This window comes from Acanthopagrus latus, chromosome 7 (assembly GCF_904848185.1).
Source record: "Acanthopagrus latus isolate v.2019 chromosome 7, fAcaLat1.1, whole genome shotgun sequence".
NCBI lineage: Eukaryota > Metazoa > Chordata > Actinopteri > Spariformes > Sparidae > Acanthopagrus > Acanthopagrus latus.
Window position 1 is genome coordinate 28,302,872 of NC_051045.1, and position 15,449 is coordinate 28,318,320.

Below are 15,449 nucleotides of genomic sequence, written 5' to 3' on the forward strand. Positions count from 1 at the left end.
CTGTCTGTGAAGCTGAAATAGCACCACACACGACACCGTTTACGCTTCGCCATTACGTCTACAGTCTGAGACCGCCTGACTGTCTGTGACTGACTGAAAGGTGTGCCGCTGCACTTGCGCATTACGCACGTACCCAGGCGGAAGAAAAAGTAGTTCCCACCAACCGCGTATCATCACATTACTCTAACTTCCGCGTTGTTGGTGTTTTTTAAAGCATTATGATTTCTCCTTTTTGTTTTCGAAACTTACCTAATAAAATAATGTAATAGCCCGTGTTATAATGCTTTCGACGTTTATTGTCCTCGGTAAGTAACGCCTATTGATCACGTTAAGTTACCACGCAATAGACAAACACATGCTAACGTTAGCTTAAGTAGCAGAGCTAAATCGGATATGCACTATTCTTTTCATAGGTTACGTCGCTGCCATCACGATACCAACGCTGGGTTGTCGGCCAAAGGAATACATGACAAGGGATGGACAGTGCTGTCCAAAATGTCAGGAAGGTATAAATGCTCGAAGTCAGATATGCTACGACAAATTACGGCCCTCATGTACTAAGCCCTCATGACCGACATTTTGAGATAAGGAGAGGGCTGTTTGTCGTCGTACAGGAAAGAAAGCCATCACTGATATTTAGACATTAAGAGACGCAAACCACGTAACCAGCTTGTACACACATTTTTACATGTATTTATCTCATATATAACGTTAAGTTAAATGCACCACTTAATTATAATAATCCAACAGGGTGTGTCTCCCTGTTTGAATTCCAAAAAGTTACAATAGCACTCAATTATATATCAAAACAGTGTTTTTGCATTTTGTTTAGTATTTCATAAATTTGTAATTGCGCACAATACTGAAAACTAAACCATGCAGTAACAAAGAACAACATTTCACATCGAATATATGATGCGACCTTGTCTTTGCAATTCCTCATATCTACCACAGGAGAGTGCCAGTACATACCAGTCTCATGCAACACGTGTATGTGTGGAACTTCCATTTGCATACTTATTGGTGTATCATTTATATTCTTCACTGTTTGCAAAAGCTGAAGAGAGTGTGAAAGTGTCATCTCTCACATACATTACATTGCAATATTCCTTCTGGGTATATTCACTCATAAAGTAATAATGAATTTCATTAAGTTCAAGCAACTGTAATACAATATTGTTATAGTATACTCACTAATATTATTATATAGTATACTTTTTTCTTTATTGATCACATGCTGCTTTGTAAAATTGCTTTATTTTGTATATTTGTGTTTTATATATTTTTTTTTTACATAATTGGCATTCTCCTGACAGCAAAGGAAGAATTTCATTGTACAGAGAAACATGTTCTCTTACTGTCTATATGACGTTAAACACTTGTGAATAATAATAACACCAATAATTAATAAGCATCCTAAGTCATCTAAGGACACCTCACAAAGCTGGATAAAACGGTTATTATGATGGCATGTTTCTGTCTTCAACAGGCACAGTTGTTCGAAAAGACTGTACAGCACAGTCAGGCACAAGCTGCAGCCCATGTGACAATGGGACGTTTATGAACCTACCCAACGGATTGAGCAAATGTTTCCCCTGCACATTCTGTGACCAAGGTATGTTTAGATTGAGTTGACAATTCTGCTATCCATTCACATAATTTTATATGTAAAATAAAATAAACTATTTTTTTAGTAAAAGTACATACACATTCACATGCACTCACAAATTCATTCATGTAATAGTGCTGATAAGACTACATGGCTAAGGTGAGTAACACACACACACAAAAACACTGAATACACTGAATATCCCTTTTCAGCTATGACCCCCTTTTTTTCTGGGAGAGGTGTAAAAAGGGTGTTACTTTGCACTTTAGGACTGGTGACAGGGGAAACAGTTACCTCTAACAAGCATGTCAGTTTTGGATTGGTCTGGCACCACAAGTTTTCTCACTGTAGGATTGATTATTTTTCCCCTGTCGGAATAATAGTCAATACCACATGTGCAAGATGCACATAAAATTTGGCTATACGCTGACAAAATAATCTACAGAAAATGTGTTCATAGGCTGGGATTTGTCAGGGTGTCCATGGGGTTGTAAAAGGTATTAAAAGGTAGTAAATGAAATTAGCAAAAATTATGGCCATTAAAAAGTATTAAATGACATATGATGAGGTATTAAATTTTTGAACCACTATCCAACTGTGAGTTTTTGTTCCATTTGTAGTAAGTGCTGGCCTATCTCCTAAAAATCTTGTAATTTTATTTATATAAATTATATGTGAAAGTAGGACCTGAGAGGTATCGATGATGTGACGTCAGACAGTGTGCGACACGGTAAAACTAGTGTTGTAGTCAAGACACACTAACCGAGACCAAGACATTACCGAGACAAGGCCAAGACATTTGGAGGTCGAGACCGAGATAAGACCAAGACATTTATAGGTTGGGACCAAGACCTTTTGAAACAATGTGTTTTAAATATTTTTTAAATACATATTTTGGGGAAGAAATATGGCCCATTTCAGCGATGTTGTTCTGGTATCTTGCTTGTGATAACAAGGCTAATATAGTTGGTGCTTTGAAAGTTGGCAAATAAATACCTAAACCGACCATGGAAAGAGTTGAGCTTATTTTCACTTATTGTGGCCCACAATTATATATGGCCCGATGGCAGCACGACACACGCCCCGACACACCTATGTACACCTCCCAAAGGACATTGTTGCAGGACACCTTAACCAAAACTGTGGCATTTCTAATTCCACAATTCTATTTTATCTAGTTATCTTCCTTCTCTACCTACTGCAATTGTCTTTTTATAACTGTATTGAAGTAATGAGATACACCTTTAAATTGTAGCAGTGGACTGATTCAGGCAGGGTTTTCTCATGTTTCTCACAACACACTTAAAGCAGGGTCATTTTAAGTTACATGACCCCTTGGAGTTTTTTACCATCTTAAATGCCTTGAAGGACACAAATGAACATTGTGCAAAATAGTAGAACCATTTTATTTGGAGGCCAATTTTATTGGCCAATATTAGCATATCACAGATATATTAATATCAGCATATATATTGTCTGATATGAAGATCGCTTATCCCTTTCCAAGGGGTCATGGGGTGTTGCTGCTGGAGCCAATCCCAGCCTTGTCTCAGGGTGAGGGCAGGGTATTCCCTGGACAAGTCGCCAGCTCATCACAGGAGAGCACTGAGCACTCACTCAAGGACACTTCAACATGCAACATGCAGCTTTTCAACACCTGCCCAGAGCCGGGATTTGAACCAGTGAACTAGTCGACCTGCTCTACCCGCTGAGCTACAGCCACCCCTGATATGAAGACCTTATAGAATGGAGAAAGTCACTTCAGCAAAGTCACTTCAGCAGAGTACATTTCAACGGGGCATAAAACAGCTGGTGTCATGAACTGTTACATGACAATTACCAACATAACAAAAGCCACAATGTTATGAATCGCCACACTAAAAACACTTACAAAAAGTAACATTTAGTTTTAGAACATAACTACCATATTCCGCGCTCCACAAGGCATCGTACCATGAATGTATGAAGAGAACAAGATTCATAGCAGGAATTTCAGAAAAAACAAAAACATCATGCCACATAAAAACATAAATGCCACAAAGACATAAAACACATTTAAACCAATGAGATGTGTTTGTTTTGCTTCGTTTGTTTGTGTGTTAAAAGCAAAACAGACACGTCTCATTGGTTTAAATGTGTTTCATGTCTTTGTGGCGTTTATGTTTTGAGCCCTGTTGCTATGTGATGGACAATTACGTTTTTTGAATCTTGAATCATTAGCTAGCAACATCATCACTAGCAAACAAACATGTCAGTGCCATGGAACTTCTTCAGAGTAAATGAGACAGATAACATACAAGCCATCTACAATCTATGCAATGGTAGCATCTGCAAAAAGTTTCAACATGACAATGATGTCATTGACTGGATTGGTGAATTAAGACATTACGCCGATCTCACAAATTGTGGCAAGCTTAGTTCTGTGTGCCCTGAACATATCCAAAAACACAAAGTAGATTTCTCAACGGGCCTGAAAATCACAACCTGACCTGTCGCAGCCCGACATACCGGCATTGGGTCTGCTGCTGGGTCCCATGTCTTCACTGTCCTGGCTGACTGTAGCTGCACTGACCTTCGCCCCTTCACCACTTAAAGCTCTGTTAATTTCACGCATTTGGCTGCATCCAGTATTAACCTTTTTTTTGGCCCTTAATTTTTCTGCTCCACCCCTCTTTCTGCGCTTCTTTCTTTTTAGCAAGTTGAGAGGGGCCGCTCATATCCCCCCTTAATATGCAAAATATTAGATCGACCCAGCCTGACGTTCCACTCTGTGCCACCTGCAGCTGTTTAATGGGGTAAAAAAAACGTTCTGACCACCAGCCGGTTTGGCCTGGAACAGACAGTCCGTTCGGGAACACTCCCGAACCTCCCTATGGCCAGCCCACCCCTGGACATGGAATATTTGTCTTCAGTTGGTCACATGCAGTGGATGTGGGCACTCATCTATGTGCTTGTGACACCGCTGCTTCTTGTCTTCCTGCTCCGTGGCTGAAGTGAAACCTGACACTACACTGTCAGGCTAAGTCTTGGCTCATTTGCATACTGCAACAGTAATAGGATGTTTACTGAGGGGAGGGGTGTGTGTGTGTGTGCAAGTGTGTGACTGTTTGTGTCTGTGTGTGTCTGTGTGTGTGTGTGAGTGTGTGTGTCTGTGTGTGAGTGTGTGTGCGCTGCGCAGCCTGTGAATACACGCACAGCGGAGGGACAGAGAGAGTAGTGGGGAAGCTGATACTGTATCATGTGTGTTCCTTTTTCAGTGGATTTTTCTGCTACTGCAGAAAATGTTGTCAAATTGTACTGTTTTAATTTTGTGACTATATTAAAATGTTCTTTCTCAACTTTTAAAATTTTGATTTGAGGGGACAAGACATTTATTTAAGGGGGCGCTGCCCCCTCTTGCCCCTGCGTAGAGCCTGCCCCGCCCCATATGGGACAAAATGTAATTGTCCTACAGAAATAAACATTTTTATAGTGTTTAATTATAGATAATTAATATGGTATTAGTATTGACCATTGTAATTAATATTGAATTGCTCTAGTTAAAGAAATCATCATATTAAAAACAATCATGAATCATACCAAGTATCGTCAATTTTCATATACTGACTTTTAGAGATTAATTTATGATAAAAATAGAATTGTGACTGTTTGTTATTCAGTTTACTACAGTGTCTAGTGTCTTTGTTGGTTTTTCAATCAATTCATTTATTGTAACAAGAGCTCTGATTGACCAACTATGCGTTGAAAAACAGTTCAGCCAATAAGAGCTCCTGCTGCGTGATTGTGGGCCAGAATTTATTTGATTCGGGTGTGCTTGCAGTCAAATAATTCACACATCCTTTAATTATTTCAAACAGTGTTTAAGATGGAATGAAATGTATGACAATATATTCAACAATAATATACTGTTGTGTTTCTGTTTGCTTTTAGGTCATGGTCTGTTAGTCCAAAAGGAGTGCACAGCAACTAGTGACACACATTGTGGTGTTTTACCTGGGTATTATTGCAGTGTTTTGGCAGAAGATGCAGGATGTAGTACGGCAGTGAAACATTCTCGCTGTGACGCTGGTCAGAGGATAAAAGAACCTGGTAAGAAAAATAATAGTTAAACCAATCTGATAGTAAGTTTACATGCGGACACTACTATCTGATCATATTCAGGAATACACACATCTACATCACTGGTGCCAGAATAGGAAAGGCAATGAGACTCTTTGTCCCTCCACTCTCTGGTGTTCTGGTACACAGTAGTGAGGGTGTTAAGGGTGCAGTACATTACAGATAATGCCTATACTTATGGTCTCACATGTACCTACTAGCACCTGTGTTACCAGCTGAGCCTCCCCTTTAAGGCATCTTCCATTTGGGTCGGATTAATGATAGATTTTCACTGGATGTGTGTTTGTGTTAATCTCATTTCTACCTTTTTTTAAAGGTACCAGCAGAAATGACACAGTGTGTGAACCCTGTAAGTTGGGCTATTTTTCCAAGGATGGCGTGAACTGCACAGCCTGGACCAAGTAAGACCATTGTTCCCCAGATTGTTTGTATAAAATGGCTACTTTATTTATGCATGGAACAGTGTCATTCTAGATAAACCAAATGTCACAACACATGAGTAAATGTGTGTGAGTGAGTGTGTCATTGCTCACTTTTATTTGTGCTGACACTTCAAATTGATTTTGCCTTTGAAACGCAAAAGGAACTAAATTTGTCTTTACTTCTCTTTTCCAACAGTTGCTCAGAAGCTCAAGTAAAACTCAAAGAAGGAAGTATGACCAGGGACGTTGTCTGTGGCTCTGCTTCAAGAAACCATTACTGTGCTATATCTGTATTTTTATTAGCTATAGCTGTTGCACCAGTGATCACAGGTTAGTGATAGTTTTGCATGCACAATTTTACCACCTAAGATACAGTACCAATCAAAAGTTCGGACATGCCTTCTCATTCAATGTTTTTATAATTATCCTCTACATTTAAGATCAATATTGAAGACATCCAAACAATGATGGAACACATATGGAATCATGTAGTAAACAGTGTTAAACAATCCAAAATGTGATTCATATTTTAGATTCTTTAAAGTAGCCACCTTTTCCTTTGATGACAGATTTGCTCACTCTTGACATTCTCTCAGATGGCTTCATGAGGTCGGTCCATGTATCATCTGATCATTCAGTTATTCCTTTTAATCTGGCAAACGAAAAAACAAGTCAGTATTTCGTTTTTCTGTATGCACTAAACATTAAAAATTGTGTTTTCCTATTTTCAACCCAAAACAAAAGATATAATAAACAAGGAAACCAAAAATAATAATGAATCTAATTTACATTTTCCATTACTGTTATGTCATTTCCCACAGTACATTTCTGCTGTGTGGCCACACTTTGCACATGCGCAGTGTACAGTCTGGTATGTCTGGTTGCCAATTACGTTTTCAAGAAAGCATTGGGGGAAAAAAGTCTCTGGTTGCATAATATACTGCGGTCAAGCCAGCCGTGGTTCACATTTGCTTGGTCAAATAAGCCGCACCTTTATATCCAGTGCGCAAATCTACTAACATTTACAGTAGTTGTACTGAACCCGCTCTGACTGTGGGTCAGACTGCAGTCTCACAATCAGACCCATTAAACATACCAGACTTTTACAGTAATTATTCCCGGTAATAATCTGAAGATGTAATGAAGGTATCCTTCCGTATTTCCAAATAAAGGTTGACGAGAGAAAAGAAAAAAACAAAACAAATTTTTTTTTCCATAAGTAGTCCAAGATTCATATACTGCTGAATTTAGCGCTTCTTAGAGTACTTGTATGAATAATATGAAGTACTTTTAATGTGTACTTTTCGAGTAATCCTATGACAGAATCTTAAACAGAGAACATATACTTTTGAATAATCTTGTAAATCTATCGCACTGAAATCACCTTTTATTAATAATGATTTCACAACATGATAGAAGTGCAGTGTAAATTTTTAATGACTTGCTGTGCAGGGGAATGATGACACAGATGAGGTCAAATGATATTCTTTCTTCTGACTGTTAGGATACATGATGTTAAATAAATCATACAGAGAGGCAATCTGGAAAGGCATCTGTGAAATGTGTCCTCATTGCCCTGCTTTACCTCCTTTATACAGGTCACATATTTGTTACCGTGGTCTCCCATTCCTAACACCGGCATGGACAGCAAGTCGTTAGAAATGTACATTGCATTTCTATCATGTTGTGAAATCATTAATAAAAGCTAATGATTTCATAGTGATAGATTTACAAGATTATTTAACAGTATATGTTATTATTGGTGTATTATGAATGTATAATCATTACAAAACCTCCCTCTCAGCCCCATGTGTACACAGTAAAAGCACTTTATATTATTCATACAAGTAGTCTAGGAAGTGCTAAGTTCAGCAGTATATGAATCTTGGACTACTTACAGAAAAAAAGTTTTATATTTCACATCAAAGTTGGGTGAAATATCCTTAATCTTGTCCTCGGTCAAGGATTTTGACACATGATTACTCAAAAAGTACACAGTAAAAGTACTTCATATTATTTATACAAGTAGTCTAGGAAGTGCTAGGAAGTTTTTTCTGACGTACTGTCAATTTATTACCGGGAATAATAACTGTTAAAGTCTGGTATGTTTCATGGGTCTGATTGTGAGACTGCATTCTGACCCACAGTCAGAGCAGGTTCAGTACAATCTCCGTAAATATTAGTAGATTCGCCCACTGGAAAAAAAAGGTGCAGCTGATTTGACCAAGCAAACACGAACCATGGCTGGGTTGACCGCAGTAGCGTCCAGAGATTTTTTTCCTCCCCCAGTGCTTTATTGAAAGCTAATTAGGGGCCAGCAATACCAGACCATACATTGAGCATTTGCATAGCATGGCCACACAGCAGAAATGTACCATGGGAAATGGTATAACAATGACGGAAAATGTAAATTAGATTTATTATTTCGTTTTAGTTTCCTTGTTTATCATGTTCTCTGTTTTGGGCTGAAAATAGGAAAACAGACAGTTTTCAGTGTTTGGTGCACTTGAGGATACATTCAAAGTTCTTGATATTTTCCAGATTGACTGACCTTCATGTCTTAAAGTAATGATGGACTTTGGTTTATCTTCACTTAGCTTAGTTACTTAGTTAGAGTGGTTCTTGACATAATATGGATCAGAATAGTAGTGGAATAAGGCTGTTCACTGTATTGAACTGAGTACCAGCCCTAGCTCTGCACAACAACTGCTGGTCTCAAACACAGTAAGAAGGCAAGAGATTCTAACCCTAACCCTAAACTCTTGACAAGGTGCAGCTGTTCATTGAAAACCATCCCAGGTGACAACCTCATGAATCTAACTGAGAGAATGTCAAAGTGTGCAAAGCTGTCATCAAAGCAAAATGTGGCTACAAAGAATATGAAATATAAATCATATTCTGGTTTGTTTAACACTTTTTGTTTACTGCATACTTCCATATGTTCCTTCTTAGTTTGGAAGTCTCTAGTCTGCAATGTAGAAGATAATAAAAATAAAGAAAAACCAAGAATGAGTAGGTGTTTCCAAACTTTTGACTGATACGGTTTTATATAATTTACATACATTTTCTGCCACCTTGTTTTTAAGCTAACATGTGTCTTGCTTTTTCAGCCAGACTAACATCGAAAAAAATAGGTACATTGCATCAATTTATTTATCATGAATATTGATTTTTTTTGTGATGCTGATGGGTTCTTGTGCACATTATTTTCAACACAACTCATTGCACCTGTTTTTTTTAATGTCATTTTTAACCCCCCCCCCCCCCCCCCGTCTCCATTACAGGGAATAGGTGACTCAGTGTGTGTTGGTGTCTCGACCAAATTTGATGGGCAGCTCAGTGTTACCATGATTTACGTTGATGGAAAAAAAACCCTTTTAACAATGTTAAAAAAAACAAAAACAATGGAAGAAACCTCAGGAAGAGCCACAGAGGAGGAGGGATCCCTCTTCCAGGATGGACAGACATTAAATAGATGTCACATGTACAGAAAAGTGCAAGAAATCACAGTTTACAAGTTACATTAACAGAAAGTCTGATACAAGTTGCATGTAAAGTGAGTGGATCCTGGAGACAACTGAGCTGGACGAGGCATCACCAAGTGGTGCCCGAGCCACACGACCTCCTGTTCACCAGGAATTTTGAGAGCGTAATGCCCGAGTTGGAATATATGGTGTCATGAGATCTGACATGTACAATGGGGCAATGCCGTGTACAGTTTTATATGTCATCAGATCAATGTAGATCAGAGGAGAACAAGTGTTGGCTGATTTTTATTGACAGGTTGTCACACTCTACAGTCAATGCTATCGTAAACAGCGTGGGCAGGCCGGACCAATGACAGCGTAGTGACCCACTCAGGGTGGGATCCAAACACGGAGCGGTGCTAAAGTTTAGTTGCTTAACTAGCAAGGAGTTGTCACGCTGCTACGTTATCAATTAGTTTTTGAGTTTAGTCAACACGTGAGAACTCGTCTGACATGGAGAGTCTCCTGTTGTGTGCTACATGTGTGAAATAACAACTATAGTCTGGACTTTGTCTTTGTCTGCCATTAAAAAAAATGTTTTTTATAGTGTACGTAAATCATTAACTGTTCAGGCTTTGTATGAAAACCCAAATGTTTGGAAAATTCTGACTTACTTTTTCAAGGCCAGGATATGCTTTCATCAAGTAAACATTGACAAAAGCTCGGTTTTGAACATAATTAGTTTTCAATTCAAAATCACTATGTAAACTAATAAAAATCTTAATATATGAAATTATAAGATCATGTTTGCAATAATGTAATTCCCAGAGGCCTCACGTCAATTTATGATTGGTTTTTTATCATTTTTTATTGTATTTTATAACTCCTTTTTTTCTTTCTCAAATGTATTTTTCTACTTACAGGTAATACCAACAAATCTGTCAAATCATGTATTTGGCTTGCCTGGCTCCACTGTTAATACATATTTATTTTCTCATGTAGACATATAATGTTGACCACATGAACATGTCATGCACTAACTAACTAAGTTAATAATGATTTTCCTTTACTAGTTACCATCGATTACTGTTCATTAAGTCTTAACAGATACAGATGTTTGTACCATAAAGATAATGTTACCATTTTAAAAAAAGTGAAGTTCTTGTGTTCACTTGTCATTAACATTATAAGTCCTCTGTTGATCCCTTACTCTGGAAATGGCAAACATTACATAATCCTGTTGACGTGAACAGCTGCTTAATAGAGTACTAAAATCTGTAGTCTGTAATCTGTCGTGACCCAGACCTGGACTGAGATGGAATGAATGTGATTTCCGTCGTCCTGTACAAACATTTTCTTTCTCCATTGGTTTGTGTAGGTAAATACTAATGAGAGACAACATGCTCAACTCACTGTACAGCCTCAGTACTGGGTGCCGAATCCCTCTTGAAAAAAAAAATAAATAAATAAAGGACAGCACACCCATCAGACATGATGACATTTCTGGCCAGATGCCTTTCTTCAGCCGGTATTCTGGCAAAATCACAGTAAAACTACACAGGTTTGCTGATTATAGGTTCTCAAAACCTGCACAACAGATAAATGCTCCAAAAGGATTAGATGTGTGAAGTTACAAATAGAACTTGACCTTAATGTCAACATCTGACATGGATGTAGGAGTCACAACCTTCCACTGCCAGATCAAAGCCTTTGCTAGAACTTAATTAGTTGCTGCTTGTATTCTTGTATTTTAACATTTTAGTTCCCCAATAACTCTATAAATACATCTTTCTGTCAGAATGATTCAGATAATGACAGCTAATAATTCTCAGTCATCATTATCATTACATAAGAACTCTTAAGTCAGACCACATCCATGTCTGCCCTCGGCCTCCATTGTGATCTGAACTGCACACCTGTGAAGTGTTGTGAGTGCACCTTACACAGTGGTCATGTTAATCCCGATGACCAAAGTCTGTCCTCAGACAGACATGACAACACACATCAAAACTGCTTCTGTGGTAGTTCATGCTACTGTAAGTGTCTCCAGGAACACATTTTCATTCCGCCAAGCTGGATATGGATATCAGACCATTTTGATACTGTGCACTCCTGACATCTAGTGGTCCAAATCGTTGACATTGAATGACTTAGTCATTTCATAAAAGCTATTTAGGGGAGCACTATGTAGGTAATGAGGTAATAACAAACTCAGAAATATTTATATTTTCTAGAAATGAATTTAAAATATGGTTCAAGAACACTGTTTGAAGCTAGAACGGTGGCAGGGTCCACCACATATAAAGAAAATAAAACCGTATGAAACTGTTTTTTTGTGAATAATTTATATAATGAGATAAATTATTATTTTCAGTCATTATAGTGACACATGAACTGTAGGAAGAAACAGGCAGAATGGAATGTTACCTGCAGATCCTCCTAAAGCGCTTTACTGTGGCTGCTGAGCTGAAAGAGTCAGCGTGCCCCCTGTCTTTTATTTTCATTTTTAAAAAAGCATTTCCGCTGTCAAGGCCATCAAATACTTCACAGACAGACTAAAGCGCTGCTGTAGTGAACAAACTACATGTACAAAGATTAAAAATTAAACATAATATGAACAAACAGGTGGTCTTAAAGTCATTAAACTACACATATGCATACAAGTCTCACAGCCCGAGGAGAGAAGCTAGTCGTATGGCAACAGATGCACTTGTTGTCAGACGCCAGCAGATACTTGTGACCTGTGATGCTGATTTTCAAGAACCAAAATAATAATCATAAAGCTACTAAGAAGACTGACAGGTCAGTAAATCAGCTTAAAAACCTATTCCACTCCTGTGATCATGTTCCCTGATGTCCATGTCCACGACAAACTTGTTTGAGGGCTGAATGCAACATATGCAGCAGCAACTGAAGCAGGCTAGCATTCAATCTGAAATCTAAGTGAAACATATTACCTCAACAAAATCTGTTGTTTTTTCATTTTCAACTTGACTACGTTTCATGATTGTTTTTTTTTATTTTTTATTCCTGTCAGCAAATAATATTATTGGCAAAAACAATGTCACATTTTCATTTTAAAAACATTTAGTTGTTCAAGAAAGTCAAAACAAATGTAAATGTGTGATGCACTACTTCAGAGCCTGAGGATTTCTAACCGATGGTTGATGAAGATTTTGTGCATTGGAACCAATCATAATCTTTGTTTTGTCTTTCTGGAGGCATTAGTGGGGTGACTGTGGCTCAGGAGGTGGAGTGGGTCGTCCAGCAATCGGAAGGCTGCTGTTTCGATCCCCTGGCTGCAAGATGAAGTGTCCTTGAGCAAGATATTGAACCCCAAATTGCTGTGCCCTGAAATTGGGCATTTGACTGGAGACTGGAAATGCCAAGTCCAATGCCTTGTTGTTGATCAGTCAACCAGCAGGTGGCGCTTGACAGCTGCTTTCTGGTAGTTGAGGCCTCGACCACCTTGTCCATGAAATATACTGTGTTCATTGTCTATTCTTGAGGTATCTTCTCCTACAGCACACTGATATACATTTTTACATTCAGGCTTTTCAATAATTGTTGATAGTTGTTCAAAAACTGTGAAATCTTGCTGAGGGGAATGAAAAGACTTACATGACAAGGAGACTACACTGAGAGAGATACTACCATGAAGAAGGTCATGAGGAGTCATCAGTGAGTACACGAGACCTATGTGAGGATATCAGAGACTGTAGGAAATATACTATCATAAAACCATCATTAAAAGCTTGTCATAAACTCAGTCTGGACTGACCAGTATCGGTGCCGAGTCCCTTCCCTGAGTACCACACACTTCTGGCCCGGGGCAGTCAACAGGCCCCGTTAGAAGGAAGGGGACTGGAGAATCTGGACTCGGTAACCATAGTGAGCCAAGAAACGGTGTCAAGCCAGCCAGAGCTCGCTCTCTCGGGATCAGTTGTTATGAAGTTTAAGTTTCAAAATAAAAGCCCTTCTCTCAACCGAATCCCATTGCATCGTACTTTTGTCAGCATGTGTTTTATTTTGAGACGTGAAACCGGAAACGGTAATGTTAACCGGGTCACTTGATTAAGTCCTCCGCCAGAGAAGCCTCTAATGTCGTCTAAACGAAAGAAACTTCAGAGTACCTCTACAAGTTTTCCTTCGGGAGTGTTGGACCAGACGTCACCTCTGGCGGTAAACTTTTATCCTCTGATGTGACCGGATGACACTGCTAATCTGGGCCAGTCCCGTTACCGTTGGGCTACTTGGGAGATACACTTAACAGTTCAATGCATACGCTAACGTCAAACGGATCCATAATGGACTTGGACTCGGAGTTGGTGAAAATTAAAGCACACTACTGTGGGTAAGTAGCAGCTAGTCAGCAGTGAGTAGTCAGGTGGTTGGCTGTAACAGGGGCAGACACCTGTTGAATGTAGACTGGTGGTGGTGTAACGGGTCAGTAGTTCGGGTCGTCTTGAGGTTTCAACATAGATAAGCTAGGAGTGGCATTGCACACCTGTACACCTGTCCAGTATCAAAGTCACCTGGGCATAATCAAAATATTATAAATGACAATAACTGCAGAATGTTTCAGAAGCATTCCTACCAGTTAAGGATTATTGAATATTGCCGTGATTGTGTTATTTTATTAGCATTAGTGCCGTGTGGGTGTCCCCTCCTGAGGTGTCCTAGAGCTCCTGAAATCTGGTGGTAACTAGGTTATGTTGTTAATGCAATTAAGGGTGCAGAATGTTGTTTTTAGGGAAGTTATCTTTAACATTGACTGATATTTTCATGCCTAAACAAACTATAAAAACCCTTAAAGACAAATCTGAAAAAAAAAGAAAAAGAAACTGACCAACTGTTTTACCTTTCTAGCTTCAAACAGGGTTCTGGGACCTTATTTTACTCTGAGAACAGATCCTTTTGGACTATATCTGAGTTGTTGTTATACCCAACAAATATATTTATTAAATTTATTAAAATAGATACATAATATTATGTATTTACACTTAAATAGGCCAAGATGACCTGATATTTCTTTTACTCTTTCAGGATTCTCCCCAGAAATTTTTAGTATATTGGTGCTGTTTTCAAATTTCACTGTCAGTGATGCGCAACGCCAGGGGGATGGAGGAGGAAGCTCTAGCATGTTTACTCTTTTAAGTACTAATGGAGGCCATGTCCTGCAACTTCAGTCTTCAGTCTTCTCTAAAACTACCACTTACAGAGACATCTTCTGTCTGACATCAAATGAAAATTGGAAATAAACACACTTAATTTGTGACGCTGAGCTAGCAGTATAGCGGCGCAGTGCCGTTATTCCACTGTCTGGGGAGAACCCTGTTTTTTGAGAAATATGTCTTTACAATCGTGGGCGTGAAAAAGTGCCCCGCTGCTGTCATCCACCATCTTTTATCTTTTGCTTTAGTCTGCAGTGTGTTTTAAATGTCACTTTATTTGTGTTGATAAAAAGAACCTTCCTCATTCTGACTGAAGCTACTGTAATAATGCTACTAAAAGTTCATGAGGTCCTTGATAATGGCAGCGATTTATATCATCAATTCCTTTTTCCACTGGCTCAGCTTCTGCGACACTGTGTATCCCAAACATAGGCCTGATGTATGTGAAGCTGATACTCATCACTGGACATGTTCTTTGGTTGACAGCTCTGCCTGTGTTTAGGTCATGCAGTAAGTAGTGCACCTCTCTTCAGTATATTAAGATGGCAATGAAAATAATGAATGGCCTTTGTCACTGTTTTTGAATATGTATTACACTGAATACATCAATAATACGATTACATGTTTCTGTGACTTCTACATCACAGACAGGCTCCTT

The 15,449-nt window shown here is 38.7% G+C and overlaps 2 protein-coding genes across 7 annotated transcripts in view; both read left to right on the forward strand.

The window, feature by feature from the left end:
* The first annotated feature begins 137 nt into the window (after positions 1-137).
* On the forward strand, positions 138-13,419 carry LOC119022867 (tumor necrosis factor receptor superfamily member 14-like). 5 transcript variants are annotated; one of them, XM_037104265.1, is made up of 8 exons: positions 138-305; positions 414-506; positions 1,490-1,615; positions 5,540-5,698; positions 6,045-6,129; positions 6,347-6,480; positions 9,261-9,284; positions 12,839-13,419. In XM_037104265.1, the coding sequence occupies exons 1-8, from the start codon at positions 281-283 to the stop codon at positions 12,925-12,927; spliced, it is 735 nt and encodes a 244-aa protein (XP_036960160.1). In that variant the 5' UTR covers positions 138-280; the 3' UTR covers positions 12,928-13,419. The 5 variants fall into 5 exon arrangements, with proteins under 5 accessions (XP_036960160.1, XP_036960162.1, XP_036960164.1 ...); XM_037104267.1 differs by lacking the exon at positions 12,839-13,419 and adding an exon at positions 10,541-11,112; XM_037104269.1 differs by lacking the exon at positions 12,839-13,419 and adding an exon at positions 9,435-10,770.
* Positions 13,420-13,663: 244 nt separating this feature from the next.
* prkcz (protein kinase C, zeta) overlaps positions 13,664-15,449 on the forward strand; it is a 172,298-nt gene continuing 170,512 nt past the window's right edge. The window contains exon 1 of one of the 2 annotated variants that reach the window (XM_037104253.1): positions 13,664-13,971. In XM_037104253.1, the coding sequence (XP_036960148.1) occupies positions 13,895-13,971 (77 nt within the window). In that variant the 5' untranslated portion in view covers positions 13,664-13,894. Of the gene's footprint in view, positions 13,972-15,202; positions 15,302-15,449 lie in introns of those variants that run through there. The other variant, XM_037104254.1, reaches the window with a different exon arrangement.

What these genes read in the sequence shown, in the direction of transcription:
- LOC119022867 (XM_037104265.1), top strand. Translation starts at nt 281, where the DNA reads ATGCTTTCGACGTTTATTGTCCTCG. An exon ending in TTCGACGTTTATTGTCCTCG is followed by an intron (nt 306 to 413) that starts GTAAGTAACGCC and finishes TTCTTTTCATAG; the next exon opens with GTTACGTCGCTGCCATCACG. An exon ending in ACTAACATCGAAAAAAATAG is followed by an intron (nt 9,285 to 12,838) that starts GTACATTGCATC and finishes GTCTTTCTGGAG; the next exon opens with GCATTAGTGGGGTGACTGTG.